The following is a 17,669-nucleotide window of genomic DNA, read 5'->3' on the forward strand; positions in this document are numbered from 1 at the left end:
TTGGTATTAATGCTTTAAAATTCATATATAAAGCCATCTGACCCTGGGCTTTTCTCATTAGGGAGGAATTTGATTACTTAATCAACCTCCTTATTTGTTATAGGTATGTTCAACCATTCTACTTTTTCTCGATTTGTTCTTGGGAGATTGTATGTTTCTGGGAATTTATTTATTTCTTCTAAGTTGACCACTTTGTTGGAGTATGTTTCCAATGAGTCTCAAAACTTTTTTTTATATCTGTGGCATTAATTGTAATGTCTCTTCTTTCATTTCTGATTTTGTCTTATTTTTTTCTGTGTTATTATTGCTGAGTTTTTCTATCTTGTCTTTTTAAAAAAACAACTGAGTTCTGTTGATTTTTTTTTCTATTCTGTATTTCATTTATCTCTGCCCTGATCTTTATTTACTTCTGCCACTTTTAGGTTTAGTTTGTTAATTTTCTAGTTCCTTCAGGTGTACAGTTGATTGAGATAGTTTTTTCTTGTTAAAAATAGATTTCACTATTAAACTTCCCTTATCATACTGCTTTTACTTTATCCTGTACGTTTTGGTAGGTTGTGTTTTCACAAATTTTAGTAAGTTCATTTTCACTAGTATCAGTGTTTTATAATTTGTTTTGATTTCTCTTTTGACTCAATGGTTGTTTAATTTCCTTGCATTTGTGAATTTTCCCAATTTCCTTTTGTTAACGATATCTAGTTTTATTCCATTGTGCTTAGAAGATATTCTTGGAATAAATTCAATCATTTTAAATTTCTTAATACTTACATGTGACCATGTCATCTATTCTAAAGAATGTTCTGTGTGTGCTTGATAAGAATGTATATTATATTACTGCTGGATGCTGTCTACATGTCTGTTAGGTATATTTGGCCTCCAGCATCATTCAAGTCTGCTGTTCCCTATCAATTTACTTTCTGGATGATCTAGCAATTGTTGAAAGTGGGGTATTAAAGTCTTGTATTATTGTGTTTCTGTTTTCTCCTAATAACTGCTAATGTTGCTTCATATATTACATAATTTGATGTTGAGTGCAAATATATTTATACTTGTTATAGCTTCTTGTTGGATTAACCCTTTTATCATTATGTGATGACCTCCTTTGACTTTTGTAAGTTTTTAATTAAAGCCTACTTTTTAAATAAATATAGTCACTCCAGGTATCCTCTGGTTATGATTTGCAAGAAATATGTTCTTCCACTTCTTTACCTTCACCAATATGTGAGCATTTACATCCAAGGAAAGTCTCTTGCAAATAGCATATAGTTGGGTCTTGGTGTTTTACAAATCCATTCAATCCCTCCTTATCTTTTAACTGGTGAGTTTAACCCATTTACACTTAAAATAATTATTAATAAGGCTAATGATTACCAATTTATTGTTTTCTGTTCTGTAGTTCTCTTGTTCTTCTTTCTTCTCTTGCTGTCTTTCTTAGTAGTCTGATAATTTTTATACTGTTATGCTTTGATGCTATTTTATCTTTTGTGTATCTATTATAGGTTTTATCTTTCTTATTATCATTAGATTTGTATCAAACCTCTTAATAAAGCCTATTTTAAGCTGATATAAATTAATGTCAAACACATGTATATTTCTGCACTCTTACTGATCCCTCCCATGTTTTGTCATTGATATCATAGCTTTCATATTATATATTCAGTAACAAATTTTGTTTAGACATGTTTTGTTTCAATTCAAAAAATAAATAATAAAAAAATAATAATTTGTTTCAATTCAAAAAACTTCCTTTAGCACTTCTTGTAAGGTAGGCCTAATGGTGATGAACTCCTTCACTTTTTATCTGTAAATGTCTTTATCTCTCTTTTATTTTTTGAATAAGCATTTTGCTAGGCAGAGTATTTTTGGTTGGTGTCAGGTTTCGTTTTTTGTTGTTGCTGCTGTTGTTGTTTATTTAGTACTCCGAATATACCATCTCATTTTCTTCCAGCCCACAAGGTTTCTGATGTGTCCTGATATAAATTTCTTTCATTTCTATCTATGTGCAGATTTTTGGGCTTCCTAAATATAGGCATCCATTTCTTTTTCCAGATTTGTGAAGTTTTCAGTCATTATTTTATAAACTTTCTTCCTTCTTTTCTGTCTCTCTCTCTTAATTTTGTAAAATATCCATAATGCAGTATATTGTTTTACTTGATGGTGTTTCATCGGTCCCATAGAGTTTCTTCACACCATTTCATTTTCTTTTCTTTTCGTCTCTCTGACTGGACACTTTCAAATGACCTATCTTTAATTTCACTAATTCTTCTGCTTGACTGAGTCTACTGTTGAAACTTTCTATTCAATTTTTCAGTTAATTCATTATAACACTGAAATCTAAAATTCCTTTCCCCCTCTCCTTCCTTCCTTCCTTCTTTCCTTCCTTCCTTCCTGTTTTGTTTTTGACAGGAGTTTCACTCTTGTTGCCCAGGCTGCCCTGTGATGGCACAATCTCAGCTCACTGCAACTTCTGACTCCCAGGTTCAAGCAATTCTCCTACCTCAGCCTCCCAAGTAGCTGGAATTACAGGCACCTGCCATCACAGCTGGCTATTTTTTTGCTGTTGTATTTTTAGTAGAGACAGAGTTTTGCCATGTTGACCAGGCTGGTCTTCAACTTCCGACCTCAGGTGATCCACCTGCCTCAGCCTCTGAAAGTGCTGGGATTACAGGCATAAGCCACCGCACCCAGCCTACAATTTCATTTTGGTTAATGTTTTCTATTTCTTGTTGGTTAATGGTTTCTATTTCTTTAACATCTCATTTTTATGTATTGGTTTTCTGATTTCATTTAGTTATTTGTCAATGTTCTTTTGTAGTTCACTAAGATTCTTTAAGAATATTATTTTGAATTCTTTGTCAGGCAGTTTGCAGATTTCCATTTCTTTAGGTTTGGTTGCTAGAGAGAGCTTTACTAGTTTCCTTTAGCTTCCTTTTATGGCATAATGTTTCCCTTATTCTTCATTGTCCTTATATATTTATGTTGGTGTTTGTGCATTTGAAGAAGCAGTTATATCTAAAACAATCTTCTTATCTTCATAGGCTGGCTTTAGGAATTAAAGGTCTTCACCAGTCAGTGCACCCTGGGATTCTGGGGCTCTGGCTGGTGTCTCTGGTTGGTGAAGCCTGCTGACTAGTGTCTACTGGCTCTTAAGTCAAATGAGGCCGATGGGGTCCAAGGTCAGGTAAGGCCAGCTGTCAGGTCTCTCTGGTCTGCTGGGGCCAACTGGAAGAAGATGTTGTTAGGTGAAGATACTGACAGGTCTACAGTCAGTCAAGGCCAATGGTAGGGGGTATGGGGCTACTGCCAATATCTGTGTTTGCCCACCACTAAGAGCTCTGCCCTCCCCCTTTTTTGTTGTTGTTCCTAGTTGTCCCCTGATGATTTAGCTGTGATAATTCTCCCACATTCTGACTGAGGCAAGATAGAAGTGTACCTCTCAAGCAACACCCTGAAATGCTGAGGAAAATGAATATTCATCTCAGACTCTTCCTTCCCCCACTGGAGACATAGGAGGCCAGAAAGGTCCTTCTCACTGTGATGCTCTGCTAGCTTGGGGAAAGGGTGAAACATGTGAAGAAAAACTGTTCCTTTTATCCTTTTAACATTCTTCCCCAGATTCTGCACTCTACTGGGTGCTGTAACCTCTCCCCTGGGTTCTGGAATTCTCACAAAACCATTATTATCCATGAATAGTTACTAAATTGGTGCTTCTGTGGGAAGGCTAGAACTGGGAATCTCCTATTCTTCCATCTTGCTGACATCACTCCTCTCCATATAGTGTTTTTGTATATCTCTTTGTAGAGCTTTCTTAGTAGATGCTTTAAATATACATACCACAGTCAACTAATGTCACAACCATCTAATATTACCAATTTACCACATCAGATGAAGTATGGAAACCTTATACATCTTAACATCCCTTTACACTCCTGTTTATAATTTCTTAAGTATACATTCTATATATATTTGGAACAACATGAGACAGTGTTATTTTTGCTCACACAGTATTTAGAATACTCAAGAGAAAGAAAGTGTATTTCATTTACCCATATTTTTGCTTACCATGTTCTTTCTTCCTTCCTGATATTCCACAGCCTTCTTTTATCATTTTCTTTCTATAGAGGGCGCTTCCTTTAGCTATTATTCTAGGGGAGGTATGCTGGTAATAGGTTCTCTTAGTTTTCCTCTACTTGAATATATATTAATTCCTTCTTCATTCCTGTGGAATATTTTCATTTCCATAGAATTATGATTTGATAGTGTTATTTTCTGAGCTTGAAAAATATTTTGCCACTTGCTTATATTCTTTACGGTTTTGGGTGCAAAATTTTCTGTCATTCTCATTGTTTTTCACCTATAGGTAAAGTGGTTGATTTTCTTCTTTGTTTTCCAGATTTTTTTCCTTTGTCATCAGTTTTAAGAAGTATAATTAAGATTTTTTTTTTGGCATTGGATTTCTTTGGGCTGATTTGGGGTTTTCTCAACTTCTTAAATCTGCAGATTTATGTCTATTGCAACATTTGGGAAGTTTTCAGCCATTATTTCTTAATCAAGCACCTTTTCAGCACTGCACTGTTTTCTCTTGAGACTCTGATGACATGAAAGTTATATCTTTTATAATAATTCCATGGACACCTGAAGCTATGTTCATTTTTCAGTATATTTTTTTCTGTTGTTTATATTGTAGGGGTTATAGCTCCTGTGTAGTCTTAATTGGCACAGCTTTAGGGGTAGTCTTGTTATCACCAGGCAATGGTAAAAGTCTTGATCTCCATTAGTTCTCCTCTGACACCACCTCAGCAAGAAGGGGCAGGAATGCTGCACTACAATGGGATAGTAAGGGCTTATAACTGGCCAACAGAAATGAAATTCCTGGTTCCTTACTTGGCCTCCTTTGACACCACCCTACAGGGTGTTGGGTTGCTTCACTTGAGTCTCAAAAAGGGAGAGGTCTAAACTCCCCACCCAGACTTTGCTGCATGGGCGAATGTGAGACCACAGATTTTTCTGTACTTTGACTGCAGTAGAGTAGTTATATTCTAAAAGTTATCAGTCTTGCTAGGTTGACCCTTTCCTGTTCATTTAGATAGAGAGCACAAGTTTCCGTTACTTTTTTCATAATTTTTTTCTGTTTGTTTGCACCCTTTGTCCCTTCTGTGTTGCTGGATTTTTCAGCTTCAGGTTTTGGATATATGAAGGTATAGGGGTTCTTTCAGCTGCTAAGTATGTCTATGTAGTCTGGCACTGGGGAATGACTGGCCTAGCCTCCCAGCCTACATATTTCTCCTGTGCTGGATGCTGCCTGCCCTCAAAACATCGGACTCCCAAGTTCTTCAGTTTTGAGACTCAGACAGGTTGTCCATACTCCTCAAGCTTGCAGACAGCTTATTGTGGGACCTTGTGATCATGTAAGTGAATACTTAATAAACTCCTCTTTATATATATCTATCTATCCTATTAGTTATGTCCCTCTGGGGAACTGTGAGTTATACCGAAGAAGAAAAACAAACCAGCAAAATGAAGAACTTACCACTGTATCATTCCTTGGGTTTCAATTGTTCTATCCAGTCTGCCTCTTCTCTTTACCTTTTTAGTCTATTGATGTTTGTTTTCTGTATAATTTTTAAGATATTAATATGTTTATTACATATAATATCTTAAGGAATTATATGTTTTACATTATATGTTTTAAGGAACATATATTTTAATGTTTTAGGGAATTAATATGTTTATTACAGATTATATAAATTATATAATACACAGTAATTACTACGTATATAATGTCAAGGATATTTAATCGTACTTAGAGGAATATCTACTCCATCTTCTTGATATTGTGGAAGCCCTATGTGCTTATTTTTCCACACACAATTTGTTGACATAAAAATGATACGTTTTCTTTCTACTACAATATTTTCTATTGATTTATTCTTATATTTATCGAAGTATTTATATGTTTTTACATAATACTATTGTGCACATTAATGGTCAGAACTAAAATATCACTATTTTGGCTGTTACTTTTTCTATCAATGAAAGAGTTCCTATCTATGACATTTAACCCTTTATATACTGAATTCTACATTGTTTGAAACTAATGTAAAGTTCTTTCCTTTGTTCTATTTAATATATATTTGCTTAGCATTTTATGTTGATCTGTTCATCGTTACTTTCATTTCTGGAATCAATCTTGCCAATAAACAACTTCATTTTGGCTTTTACATTCATTTATAATACATTTACAATTTACTTACATTTACATTCAGGTCACATCCATAAATGTAAACATGTAATTTTTATAAGGCATAATCTTACTTTTGACACTTTTATGGTTTTTTTCATACAGACTGTATAATTGTATATTCTTTTTTTATCTTTCATATTTTTTTGAAAGCAAAAAATGTTAAATTTTACAAAAATTATTTAATCTATATTACTCTATCGAGTGAATTATAAATTTACATTTAAATCATTTTTGGTAATTATACATACCATTTTTATATTTTGTTTGACATTTACATTAAAAGAACAAATGGATGCTAAATGCTCAAGCTAGAAATCTCTACCTTAAAGTATCAATCTTGTATTGCATTATCAATTTGTTTTTCTCTGTGTGACAGAAATATTAACTGCCTTACAAGAATCTTTCTTTCTTTCTTTTTATTAATAGAATATTGATTTTGTTTAGGAAGTAAATGTGTCCACTTAAAATACTCATCATACCAGATTCCATTCTATCTAGTGGTAGTCATGTGAGGCAGTTCCAGTGGTAGAAGTCTATCAAGTAAGACATTTGCAGGAGCTATTATTTCCTAATATAAAATGAACAGACTTCACTGGCACGTGATTTTTGTTCTCACCAATCCTTTTTTCTGGCCTAAGCACATGCTTGGATGTGAAGAAGTTCATTGCCTATGAGAGGTAGGTGGTCTGTCCACTTGCTAAAGGTGGAAGAGCAGGAAGCTAGAATAAACTTGGTCCTTCATGATTTCCTTGAGCAACTACAAGGAAGGACTTCCTATATCCTAATTTTCTGTAACATGATGAAAATAAAATCCTTATTTAGAAGGATTTCTATTAGATGTAAACAAAATGCAATACTGGCTGATAGCACTGGTTTCTTGCCCAGATCACTCTGATCTTTAAAAAGTTACATATATAAAACAATCAAAATATAGATATACATCCTTCCATGATATGATTTTAGATAACTAAGCACTTCAAATTTGTAAAGTTACTTTGATTTCATATAGCAAAAAAGAATCCATGCTTCCTCCTTTTTTTCTGACTCAAAAAATAAAGGTTAGAAATCATTTTATGTCACAAGGATAAAATCTTTCTGGATTTTGTGTGTGTGTGTGTGTGTTATAAGGCACAAGCTTTAATTACACTACTAGATTTGTCTCTTTTCAAATGGGCATATGCTTCTTTAATTTCTACATTCAAGCTCTCCTTAAGAAAGAATACCAATTAAATAAAATAATTGTGTGAACTCTTACAAGGCTCATTATTTTTGTTTTCATAATATTCTTATACTCGTTAATAAGTCCAATGAAATGTTCTAAAACATATATTTCAAGCATTACTAAATAATTATCCCCATAGGTTTACATTTATTCCTTCTCAAGAGTTATTTTTTTGCTGTAAATTAAATAAAATATAAAACATTTCAATGATCAAAGAACAATCAAAAGAACCTTGCTTAGTGGAAGTAACAAACACAAATTTATAGATAGCCTCAAAAATTGTTATTCAGAAAGATTTCTTTAAATCTCCACAACTCACAAAAATCACGTCAGCATTTGGTATGCCTATATCTCTTTATGTCTTACTCCATTTGTGTTGCTGTCCATTCGTACTTCTTCACAATGATTTTCTCCCATTAGTTCTTCATTTATGACATTTTCAATCTCTTTCTCTTTCTAATCAAAACTTATTTATCCTCAGTTTCTAAATATGGTAAGTTATATATTTGGTAAGTTAAAGTGAGGTAAGTACCACTTCACTTTACTAGATCTTTCATAAATTCTATTTCCTATAGTTAAAGCTTTATCTTTCTTCTGTCCAAAACATTCTCAGTAAAGGTTCTATATTTGGCAATTACATATAACCCATTACAATTTCATATCCAACAACTGCAAGCTACTGAAATTCCAAAGATGCGACATCCTCTTTATCATCAAAAATTCTTCCAATGCGCTTTTTTTTTTTTTTTCAATTTAACTTTTTTTCCTCTTCCCTACTGAGATCGATTATCCTTTATCTTCATTGGTTACACTGCTTTCTACCCACAAAATGAGACTGTGCCCCAAGGTTGTAACCTTAGTTTTCAGCCTTTACTGATCCCTGTATTTACCTGAGAGAACTAGGCTTTAACTATGACCCCAAGCAAACACTCCCGAATTTACACTCAAAGTCCAGAACACTATTTCTGAATTTTTGTTTTTCATATCCAATGTCTAGTTAATATTTCTTCTTTAATATCCTGCTTTCACATAAGTATGACCAAACTTACCTTTTACCAAAACTCTTTAAGTGCTGCCATTTCTGATAAATAAGTTTTTTTGTGTCCCAGTTATCCAGCTTCAAAATAGTGGAGTATTTCCGCACTTATTCTTCCCCAATTCCCACATTCAGTGTGAAAAGCACACTAAAATCTCTGTACTGTCTGTCATTTGTGATGCAATGTTGACTGCAGACTTGCTGAAATCCCAGCTCATGACTCATTTTCTGTCCAATATTGAGTAAGTTCCTACCTCACTATGCTTCATTTTCTCCTGTAAAAGAATGCTTTTCCACATCCAAGGAAACGATGAGGAATAAATAAAAAGGCCTTCCCTGTCTACCCTACCTAATGTAGCCCAAATCTCTACCCCTTTCAGTCTGTGTTAATGTCTTACTTTCTTTTCTTTAGCAATTAACACTAGCTGACATTCTATAGTTGTTTTATTCTTGTTTCCAGATTCATCTAGTCTCTCTGCCTTTTCCTTAGACTTACAGAGGATAATAATTTTGTCAGTATTATTTACCACTGAATCTCCAAGTCCCAGACAGTCCTTTTCATAGGTACTCAGAAAGAATGAATAAATAAAATATATAAAGCACCTACCACAATGGCATTCACTGAATATGTGTCTGTCTTCTCCACTGTGTTCTTTCTTCTTTATTACTGGTATCCGCCTATATCAATCCTAATCACATCATTTTGAACCTATAGTAATTGATTCCCCTGCCCTCATTTGGTTTCTATCCTCCATTAATCTGCTAGCAAAATGTTGGGTTGATCACCTTCTAAAGACCTTGTCAATACCATTTATTCATAGAGCACTTACTATGAGGGACCTACTCTAATTTTCCTACCTCTAATAATTTCAATTAATCTTCATTATATTCATCAAGTCTAAGCTCTTTAGTAGGTCGTCCAAGTTCTTTCTCAATGCCCACTGCCCAACTTTCCATTACTTCCTTAAATGAATCTCAGTCACTTTGATTATCCTTAAAAGGCTCATGCGTGTTGCCACCTTTGATTATGCCATACTACACAAGTGAAGTACCAAAGTGAAATTCTTTATTTAGGGCCCAGGTTAAGATATCAGACTTAAATAGTACCGTGTTTTTTATATTTTTAAATATTACTACAAAATTATTATCAAAATCCTAAATTTTTAAAACTATTACAAAATCACGAATATACCTCTAATTAAAAAAAATTATATGCAGTAATAAAATTCTTTCAACTTTGTAATTTTCAGCTTTTCCATGCATAATCACTGTTCAATGTTTATATACTCTTTTAGATATACTCACTGTTCAAAATGATGTTCTATTCTTCCTCAAATTTTCTACACACATATATGTGACTTCACATATCTTTAGAACATATTATAAACACCTCCTGCAACTTACATTGTTACTGTATCTTGTACCAATTTAACCCCCTCTTTTGAACTCTTAAATGATTTGTTCCAATACTCATTCATGTGTCACAAAGAATGTTTCCTTATGTTTTTGTAAATCCACTTAAGTAGTCTGTAACCATTAACTAGGCATCAACTTTTCACAATCACTTCTTCTAACATTTTATAAACCAACAGATAATGATGGTTTGATCTTGTTAAATAATCAAATTAATTGTGTGAGAATTAAATATTTTATCTTCCTCTAATAATAATCTAAGTTGTCCTTTAAGGCTCTCAAAAAACATTAAGTATTTCCCAATGGAGTCTTTCATATACCAAATCCTGAATAAATTAGAGATTTACTTTCAATTTAAAAAACAACAATTTGTTTCTCTACAATTTGATCATTTCAGGCTTTTCATGTAGTAGGCATACAAACTTTTATAAAGTTTCAGATAGACATTACAAATATATTCACTGGTTTATATTATTTTATATACATGATGCAAAAATATTAAAGAGTTCATATAATTTAGATATAGAACTCAGAAGCTAAAATTTTCCTTTTATACATTTAATTAAAATGAAACCCTAAAGAAGCCAATTACCTTTCTCAAAGTTGGGCAGAAATTAAAGAAAAGTCGATGGTTACATGCTTTGAATCTTTCAGGAAGATGCCAGTTCTGAATTATTTCTTCATCAGAAATCACATGATGATCCAGTGCTTTGAGAGGCCATATACTGTTAACAAGAACATGTCTATATCCTTTTTTAAGGCTTACTGGGCAATCAAACATAGTGAGGGCAATGAGGTTTGGACAGGCAGATAATACACATATATTCTTTAACTTTGCAAACCCATTGTCATGAAGATAGAGGAGTTTTAGATTCTTCAATCCACTCCAAAATTTGGTATCTGGTAGACTCTTTATCTGAAATATTATTAAAAATACTTTAAATTCCAAAATTACTTTTTTCAAAAAGCACAGAAAATGGTAAAACATTACACATCTAAAATTCAATATTCCCCAAATAGCAATTTTCTAATTAATAAGCAAATAGAGTATTTATAATTATACGATGATGGCTAGTTGAAAACCATAATACACTGGGCATCTGAGATAATTTATTAGTAGTAGTACAGTAAAATGCATAACGATACTTTTTTGTTCAATGAAAATTCCTTTGTAATAGGTTGACTCTTTAAACTTTTCTAAAATACTTTCCTTACCTAAGGAAAATTAAGGAAGCATGAGGCATTCTTAATCCAGGCTGTAGATTTAAGAAGTGAAACATACCGAATCACACACTATTTATGCATTTTCATTTACATCAAAGTGTCTGTATTTATATACATCTTACATGCTTTTAATTTATTAAATTTTTGTTTATATTTTAGATAAAAGACCATCTTTAAGAAATACTGTGGATAGGTAACATAAGTACGTATTAAATAATACTGAAATTTCATTAAATATGCAAATAACTGAAATGCCTATTGCTTACCTGATTTCCATGGAGATCAAGTTTGATTAATTTTATACAACTCTGAAGTGGATGAATATCTGTAATAAAATTGTTTGAGACGACGCATACTCTAAGAGAGATGCAAGACTGCAAATTTTCCATAGACTTTAAATGAAGGCCATTGAACTTCACAAAAACAAAATCTTTTTGATCTTCTCTTATGTTTTCATTATAGTGACTCCATTCTTCATGACTCGTTAGCTCTTCTGTGATTGTTCCATGAAACATCTAGGAAAGATTAGAAATTGCTTTGATTTTTTTTTTCTACTTTCAAAAATTTACCTGAAAACAAACAAAATTTTGCCAAGAGATGGTGTAAGTAAAAAGTGTTATTCAAGTTAAAATTTTTAAAAACTAATTCTTATAGAACTTTCTATCCCAAAATAACTTAAATGTCTAACATTTCAATAACAGCTAATCTGAATGTTATCACTGCACTCACCAATGAACAAACTAATTAGCAAGAGGAAGACAAACTTCCTTTTTCATAGAATATTTAAAGAATTCAGTGAAGAAACTGAGATAAAATCATCCCTTCTAGACAAGACAACTAACAACAAACAAACCAAACAATACCTTGTATAACTCGTAAAATAATTGTTGTGAAAATATACTGTTAAAGAAGTACACTGAATAATAAACAAGTCAGGAGAGTGATAATCTTTGTGAAAGAGGCTGAACAATGTAGCCAGATAAAATTAAGGTGCTATACAGGCCTTCAAATGTTATCAATAATATTTGTATCTTAAAGAGAAAATTCATTGTCACAATATTTACATTCAACTCAGTTAGGCAATTAGGCTCCAGAATTCCAATAGCTTTAAATTTTGACTACTTAAATTTATCTAAAATGTTTAGATCAATGCTTTTTAATATAATTTTATACAGTATTTCTCATATATATGAATTTTCACTTATTAAGAGTAATTTCAGCTTTCATAAAAGGTAGTCAGAGATAGCTGAGAAGAGAATGTATGAGCTCAAGTCATCTATTTGGAAGTGTGTTTTAAGATCAACAATGTTCCCCAATGGAATAATCGATTTCTACCATGTTTAGATCAACTAAATCAGTGTAATTCAAATGAGAATAAATGTGAAAATCCAGATACACTCTTGTACTCTTTCAAGACACTGGTTACTTTATATATCATAACCAAGGCCTAAAACTAGAATCCTCAAACTCTAAGTATCAATGAATTAACTAGAAGGCAGATTCATGGGCCCCATCTCATATCTACTGTATCAGAATTTCTGGGCTAAGGGCCTAGGAATAATGTCAACAGGTGATCGACAAACACCTTAAGAAAGATTAGCCTCAACTACAAGTAAACCAGTCTTCCAAATATAGAGTCAGATATGGAATAGAAAGATATAAATAAACCTTTACAAATTAAACTCATCAAGCTCTATTGGTGCTGGGATGCAGGATAATATCCACATCGCATCACTTGGACTTCCAAAATAGAAAAGACGTAACTCTTTCCCCATTTAAAGAAAGCTTAAATTTCCTGCAAGTCTTTAGAAAAATAACTCATTTTTTAAAGTTCTGAATAACATTCCATCACATGGATGCACCATGGTTTGGTTTATTTATCCATTCACCTATTAAGGTGTCTTGGCTGCTTCCAACTTTACACAATTATGAATAAAAGTGCTATAAAAATGTATGTGCAGGCTTTTGTCTGGATATGTTTTCAACTTACTTGGATAAATACCAAGGAGTTCGTTTGCTGAATCATATAATAATGTATTTCATTTTGTAAAAATCTGCTACTGTCTTCCAATGTGGTTGTACCATTTGGACTCCCACCAGCAATGAGAGAGATTCTATTGCTCCACAACCTCACCAGTATATAATGTTGCCAATGTTTTGATTTTGGTCGTTTTAATTTGCAATTCCCTAATGATACATGATGTTGAGCATCTTTCATATGCGTATTAGCCATATGTATATCTTCCTTGGTGAGGTATCTGTTCAGATCTTTTGTCCATTATATTTTGATTGTAGTATTGTCTTATTGTTGAGTTTGAGTTATTTGTATTATTTCAGATACTAATCCTTTGTCAGATATGTGTTTTCCAAAGACTTTTTTTCCCATTCTGTGGCTTGCCTTTTCACTTTCTTAATTTTCATTTCTTTTTTAGCTCACAAATGCATAAAAAGTCCTTGAAAAACCAACACCCATCCACACGGAACTTCAGAGATCTCGTTTCTTCACATAAAGCTACAGGTGATTTTATACTGTTAATCATGACATTAGTACACAAATTATATATGTACACAAAATTATATATTTTATTTAATATATAGCTATATAAATAAATATAAGTATTTTTATTTCAAAGAATTTATTTCTCACATTGATTATTCAATCTCTAACAGTCTATTTCTTTATGAAGATACTATCTTCTTCCTGGCATTTATTTTCAGGGATTCTCAACAGTACTATTAATCAAATATAGTTAGTAATGTCTATAGATTCATCCACCAGGAATAATTTTTTTATTTTAAACCTTCTGCATGAATGCTGTCTATATGTCATTTGAACATGCCAATGAACTACTAATGGTATTATTCCAAAGTGGAGTTTTTTCTATTTTCCTTACTGATCTCAGATACACTGGATAATTTTCCAAAATGAGAGGTTCTACTCTTATGTGAGACATTCAAATGTTAGCTATTAGATGAATATCCTTGCTAGTAGCTTTGTGAAATTAACAAATGCTGTTATAATGAATATGATAAAATAACATTGTCCTTTCCCACCAAAATTCTTAAATATGTCCAAACATTTTTCTACATAAAATGAGTAATATGTAATAAGGGAACTGGTTTGATTGGCACTCTTGCCTCACCTGAAAGTTTCCTGTCAATAAGACATAGAGTTTGAGGAAGAAACGAAATATTGGTTCACACAAACCAAATTTGGGATAATGCTCACGATATTACTTAATTCAATGCGTTTTTTTCCATTTTGTACAACAGTCTACTTTTCAGTTTCAATCAAAAAGATTAGAAAAAGAATTGTAAGAATTAAGTACTAGTTAATTAAGGACATATTAAATTCAAATTTGAGATCTTTTTGATATTACTTAATGTAATGTCTTTTCCCCCATTTTGTTCAACTGCCTACTTTTTAGCTTTAGTCATTGACTATTATAAGCAAAAAAAAAAAAAAGTCACTAATCATCAGGAAAATGTAAATTAAAACCTTACTTCTGCAAGAATGGCCATAATTAAAAAGTCAAAAAACAATAGATGCTGTCATGGATGTGGTGAAAAGGGAATACCGCTAGTGGGAATGTAAACAAGTATAACCACTATGGAAAATAGTACGGAAATTCCTTAGGGAACTAAAGGTGGAACTACCATTTGATCCAGCAATCCCACTACTGGGTATCTATCCAAAGGAAAAGAATTCATTATATTAAAAAAGACACATGCACACACGTTTATAGCAGCACAACTCACAATTGCAAAGATAAGGAACAAACCTAAGTACCCATCAACCAATTAATGGATAAAGAAAATATGATACACACACACACACACACACACACACACACCATGGAATACTACTCAGCCACAAAAAGGAACAAAACAAAACAATGTCTTCTGCAGCAACTTGGATGGAGCCTAGAAAGCTATTATTCAAAGTGAAGTAACTCAGGAATGGAAAATCAAATATCGTAAGTTCTCACATATAAGTGTGAGCTAAGCTGTGAGGATGCAAAGGCCTAAGAATGATATAATGTACTTTGAGGACTCAAGGGTGAAGGTTGGGAGGGTCGTGAGGGATAGAAGACTACATACTGGATACAGTGTACACTGGTTGGGTGACAGGTACACTCAAATCTCAGAAATCACCACTAAAGAACCTATCCATGTAACAAAATACTACCTGTACCCCGACAACTACTGAAATAAAAATTAAAAAACAACAAAAAAATAGTCAAAAAATAACAGATGCTGTTGAGGTTGTGGGGAAAAAGGAATGCTTATACATTGTTGGTGGGAGTGTAAATTAGTTCAACCATTGTGGAAGACAGTGTGGCAATTTCCCAAAGACCTAAAAACAGAAATAACATTTGACCCAGCAATCCAATTACTGGGTACATACCTAAAGCAATAATAATTGTTCTATTATAAAGATACATGCATACATATGTTCACTGTACCACTATTCACAATAGCAAAGACATGGAATCAACCTAAATGCCCATATATGGTAGACTGGATACAGAAAATGTGGTACATTTACACCATGGAATACTATACAGCCATAAAAAAGAATGAGATCATGTCCTTTACAGGAACACGGATAAAGCTGGAGGACATTATCCTTAGCAAAAAAAAAAAAAAAAAAAAAAAAAAATGCAGGGATAGAAAAACCAAATACTGCATTTTCTCGCTTATATGTGGAAGCTAAATGATGAAAACATATGGACACATAAAAGGGAACAACACACTGGGGCCTACTGAAGGGTGGAGAGTGGGAGGAGAGAGAGGATTAAGAAAAATAACTAATGAGTACTTGGCTTAACACCTAGGTGACTAAATCACTTGTACAACACACTACACTGAAACAAGTTTACCTATGTAACAAACCTGTACATCTCTCCCTGAACTTAAAGCAAAAATTAAAAAAAATCCAAACTACTAAGAACCCTCGCTTCTTAGTTAATAAAATATGCTAACCAGCTATCTTAGGATGTCACACTTCTCTCTCAGTGTAACCTTCTTTAGCAAATCATTGCCTAGTCATTATTTAGACTCTGATTCCATCCCCACATCCCCACATGCCAAATTTAGTGATTATATATTTATATGTGTTATTATTTAATGGCCCTGTTTTCCAATAAATTATATGTACCCTGTGAACAGAAAAGTTGTTTTACGGTTAGGTGGTTTTTTCAAATGTTTGCATAGGACCTGACATAGAACTAAGTCAGATTTCAATAAATGTCTGTTTCATAGACATGTCTATCTTTTCCTTTCCTCAGAGAAATAGCAAACTATGGGGAAGGAACCTTTAAAAGACTTCTAAGTACAAATGACAAAGTCTCTCCCATTTCAGTAGAAATCTATTGGACATTCCTTTATTTTTAATTATCCACAGCTAATACTCAATGTCTTGCAAAACAACAACAAAAAAAGGTTTATTTTTCAGCTATTTATGTACTGTAACAAATCACTCCAAAATTTATTGGCTTAAAATAACCACCATTTTGTTATTCTGAAGATTTTGTGTATTCACTAAGTTGAAGTAAGCAGTTCTCCAACTGACAGTGGCTGAAGCATGAGTCAGTTCACTCCTCCAGTGAACTGCTGGAAGGTTAGGTTCAGCTGGGATACTGAGATAAACCAGCCTTTCTTTCCATACTGTCTCAGGACCTCTCTATCTTGAACTGTCCTCTCTATGTCATCTATCCATGTGTGTCTGAAATAGGGGAGCCAGACTTTCTACATGCTTAAGGGCTCCCAAAGCATAAAAGCAGAACCTGTCAGACTTCCTAAGGCTTAGGTTCAATGGAAGCATCCCCTCAGCCACATTCTACTGGTTACAACAAGTTCATTTTATTTTTCAAGCACCCTACAAACTAAGTACAGAAAAAGGAAATGAAATATAAGTTGTTCTGAGGTTGGTGATCTCAAGGAAGTTATGTATCCTGTACCTCAGTTTCCTCCTCTGTAAAAAGAAGATAATAATAACAGCCCATAGAATTGTTATGAGGACTAAATGAGTCAACATAAAGGGTATAGAACAGTGTTTGGCACTTAATGATATGGTTTGGCTATTTCCCCACCCAAATCTCATCTTAATTGTAGCTCCCAGAATTTCCACTTGCTGTGGGAGAGACCCAGTGGAGATTAATTGAATGATGGTGGCAGTTTTCTCCATACCGTTCTTGTGGTAGTGAATAAGTCTCATAAGAGCTGATGGTTTTACAAGGGGAAACCCCTTTTGCTTAGTTCTCATTCTCTCTTGTCTGCTGCCGTGTAAGATGTGCCTTCCACCTTCTACCATGATTCTGAGGCCTCCCCAGCCACAAGGAACTGTGAGTCCACTAAACCTCTTTTTCTTTATAAATAACATGGTGATGAGTGTGTCTTTATCAGCAGCACAAAAACAGATTAATACGGTAAGCACTACAAAATTAATTGAATGCTTAGTTTCATTAACAATTCAAGATAAAATATATGCTTCAAAAAGTGTATCAAAGCACCTGCAATTTCCAGTA

General features: G+C 33.1%; 1 protein-coding gene across 2 annotated transcripts in view; it reads right to left on the reverse strand.

Moving 5' to 3' along the window:
• The window catches only part of LRRIQ3 (leucine rich repeats and IQ motif containing 3), a 169,159-nt gene that overhangs the window by 142,526 nt on the left and 8,964 nt on the right, over positions 1-17,669 (reverse strand). Inside the window, exons 2-3 of one of the 2 annotated variants that reach the window (XM_050766986.1) lie at positions 11,406-11,654; positions 10,508-10,831 (exon numbers count right to left, since the gene is read on the reverse strand). In XM_050766986.1, the coding sequence (XP_050622943.1) occupies positions 10,508-10,831; positions 11,406-11,654 (573 nt within the window). The remainder of the gene's footprint in view (positions 1-10,507; positions 10,832-11,405; positions 11,655-17,669) is intronic. The other variant, XM_050767065.1, reaches the window with a different exon arrangement.

Source organism: Macaca thibetana, chromosome 1 (assembly GCF_024542745.1).
Source record: "Macaca thibetana thibetana isolate TM-01 chromosome 1, ASM2454274v1, whole genome shotgun sequence".
Classification (NCBI taxonomy): Eukaryota; Metazoa; Chordata; class Mammalia; order Primates; family Cercopithecidae; genus Macaca; species Macaca thibetana.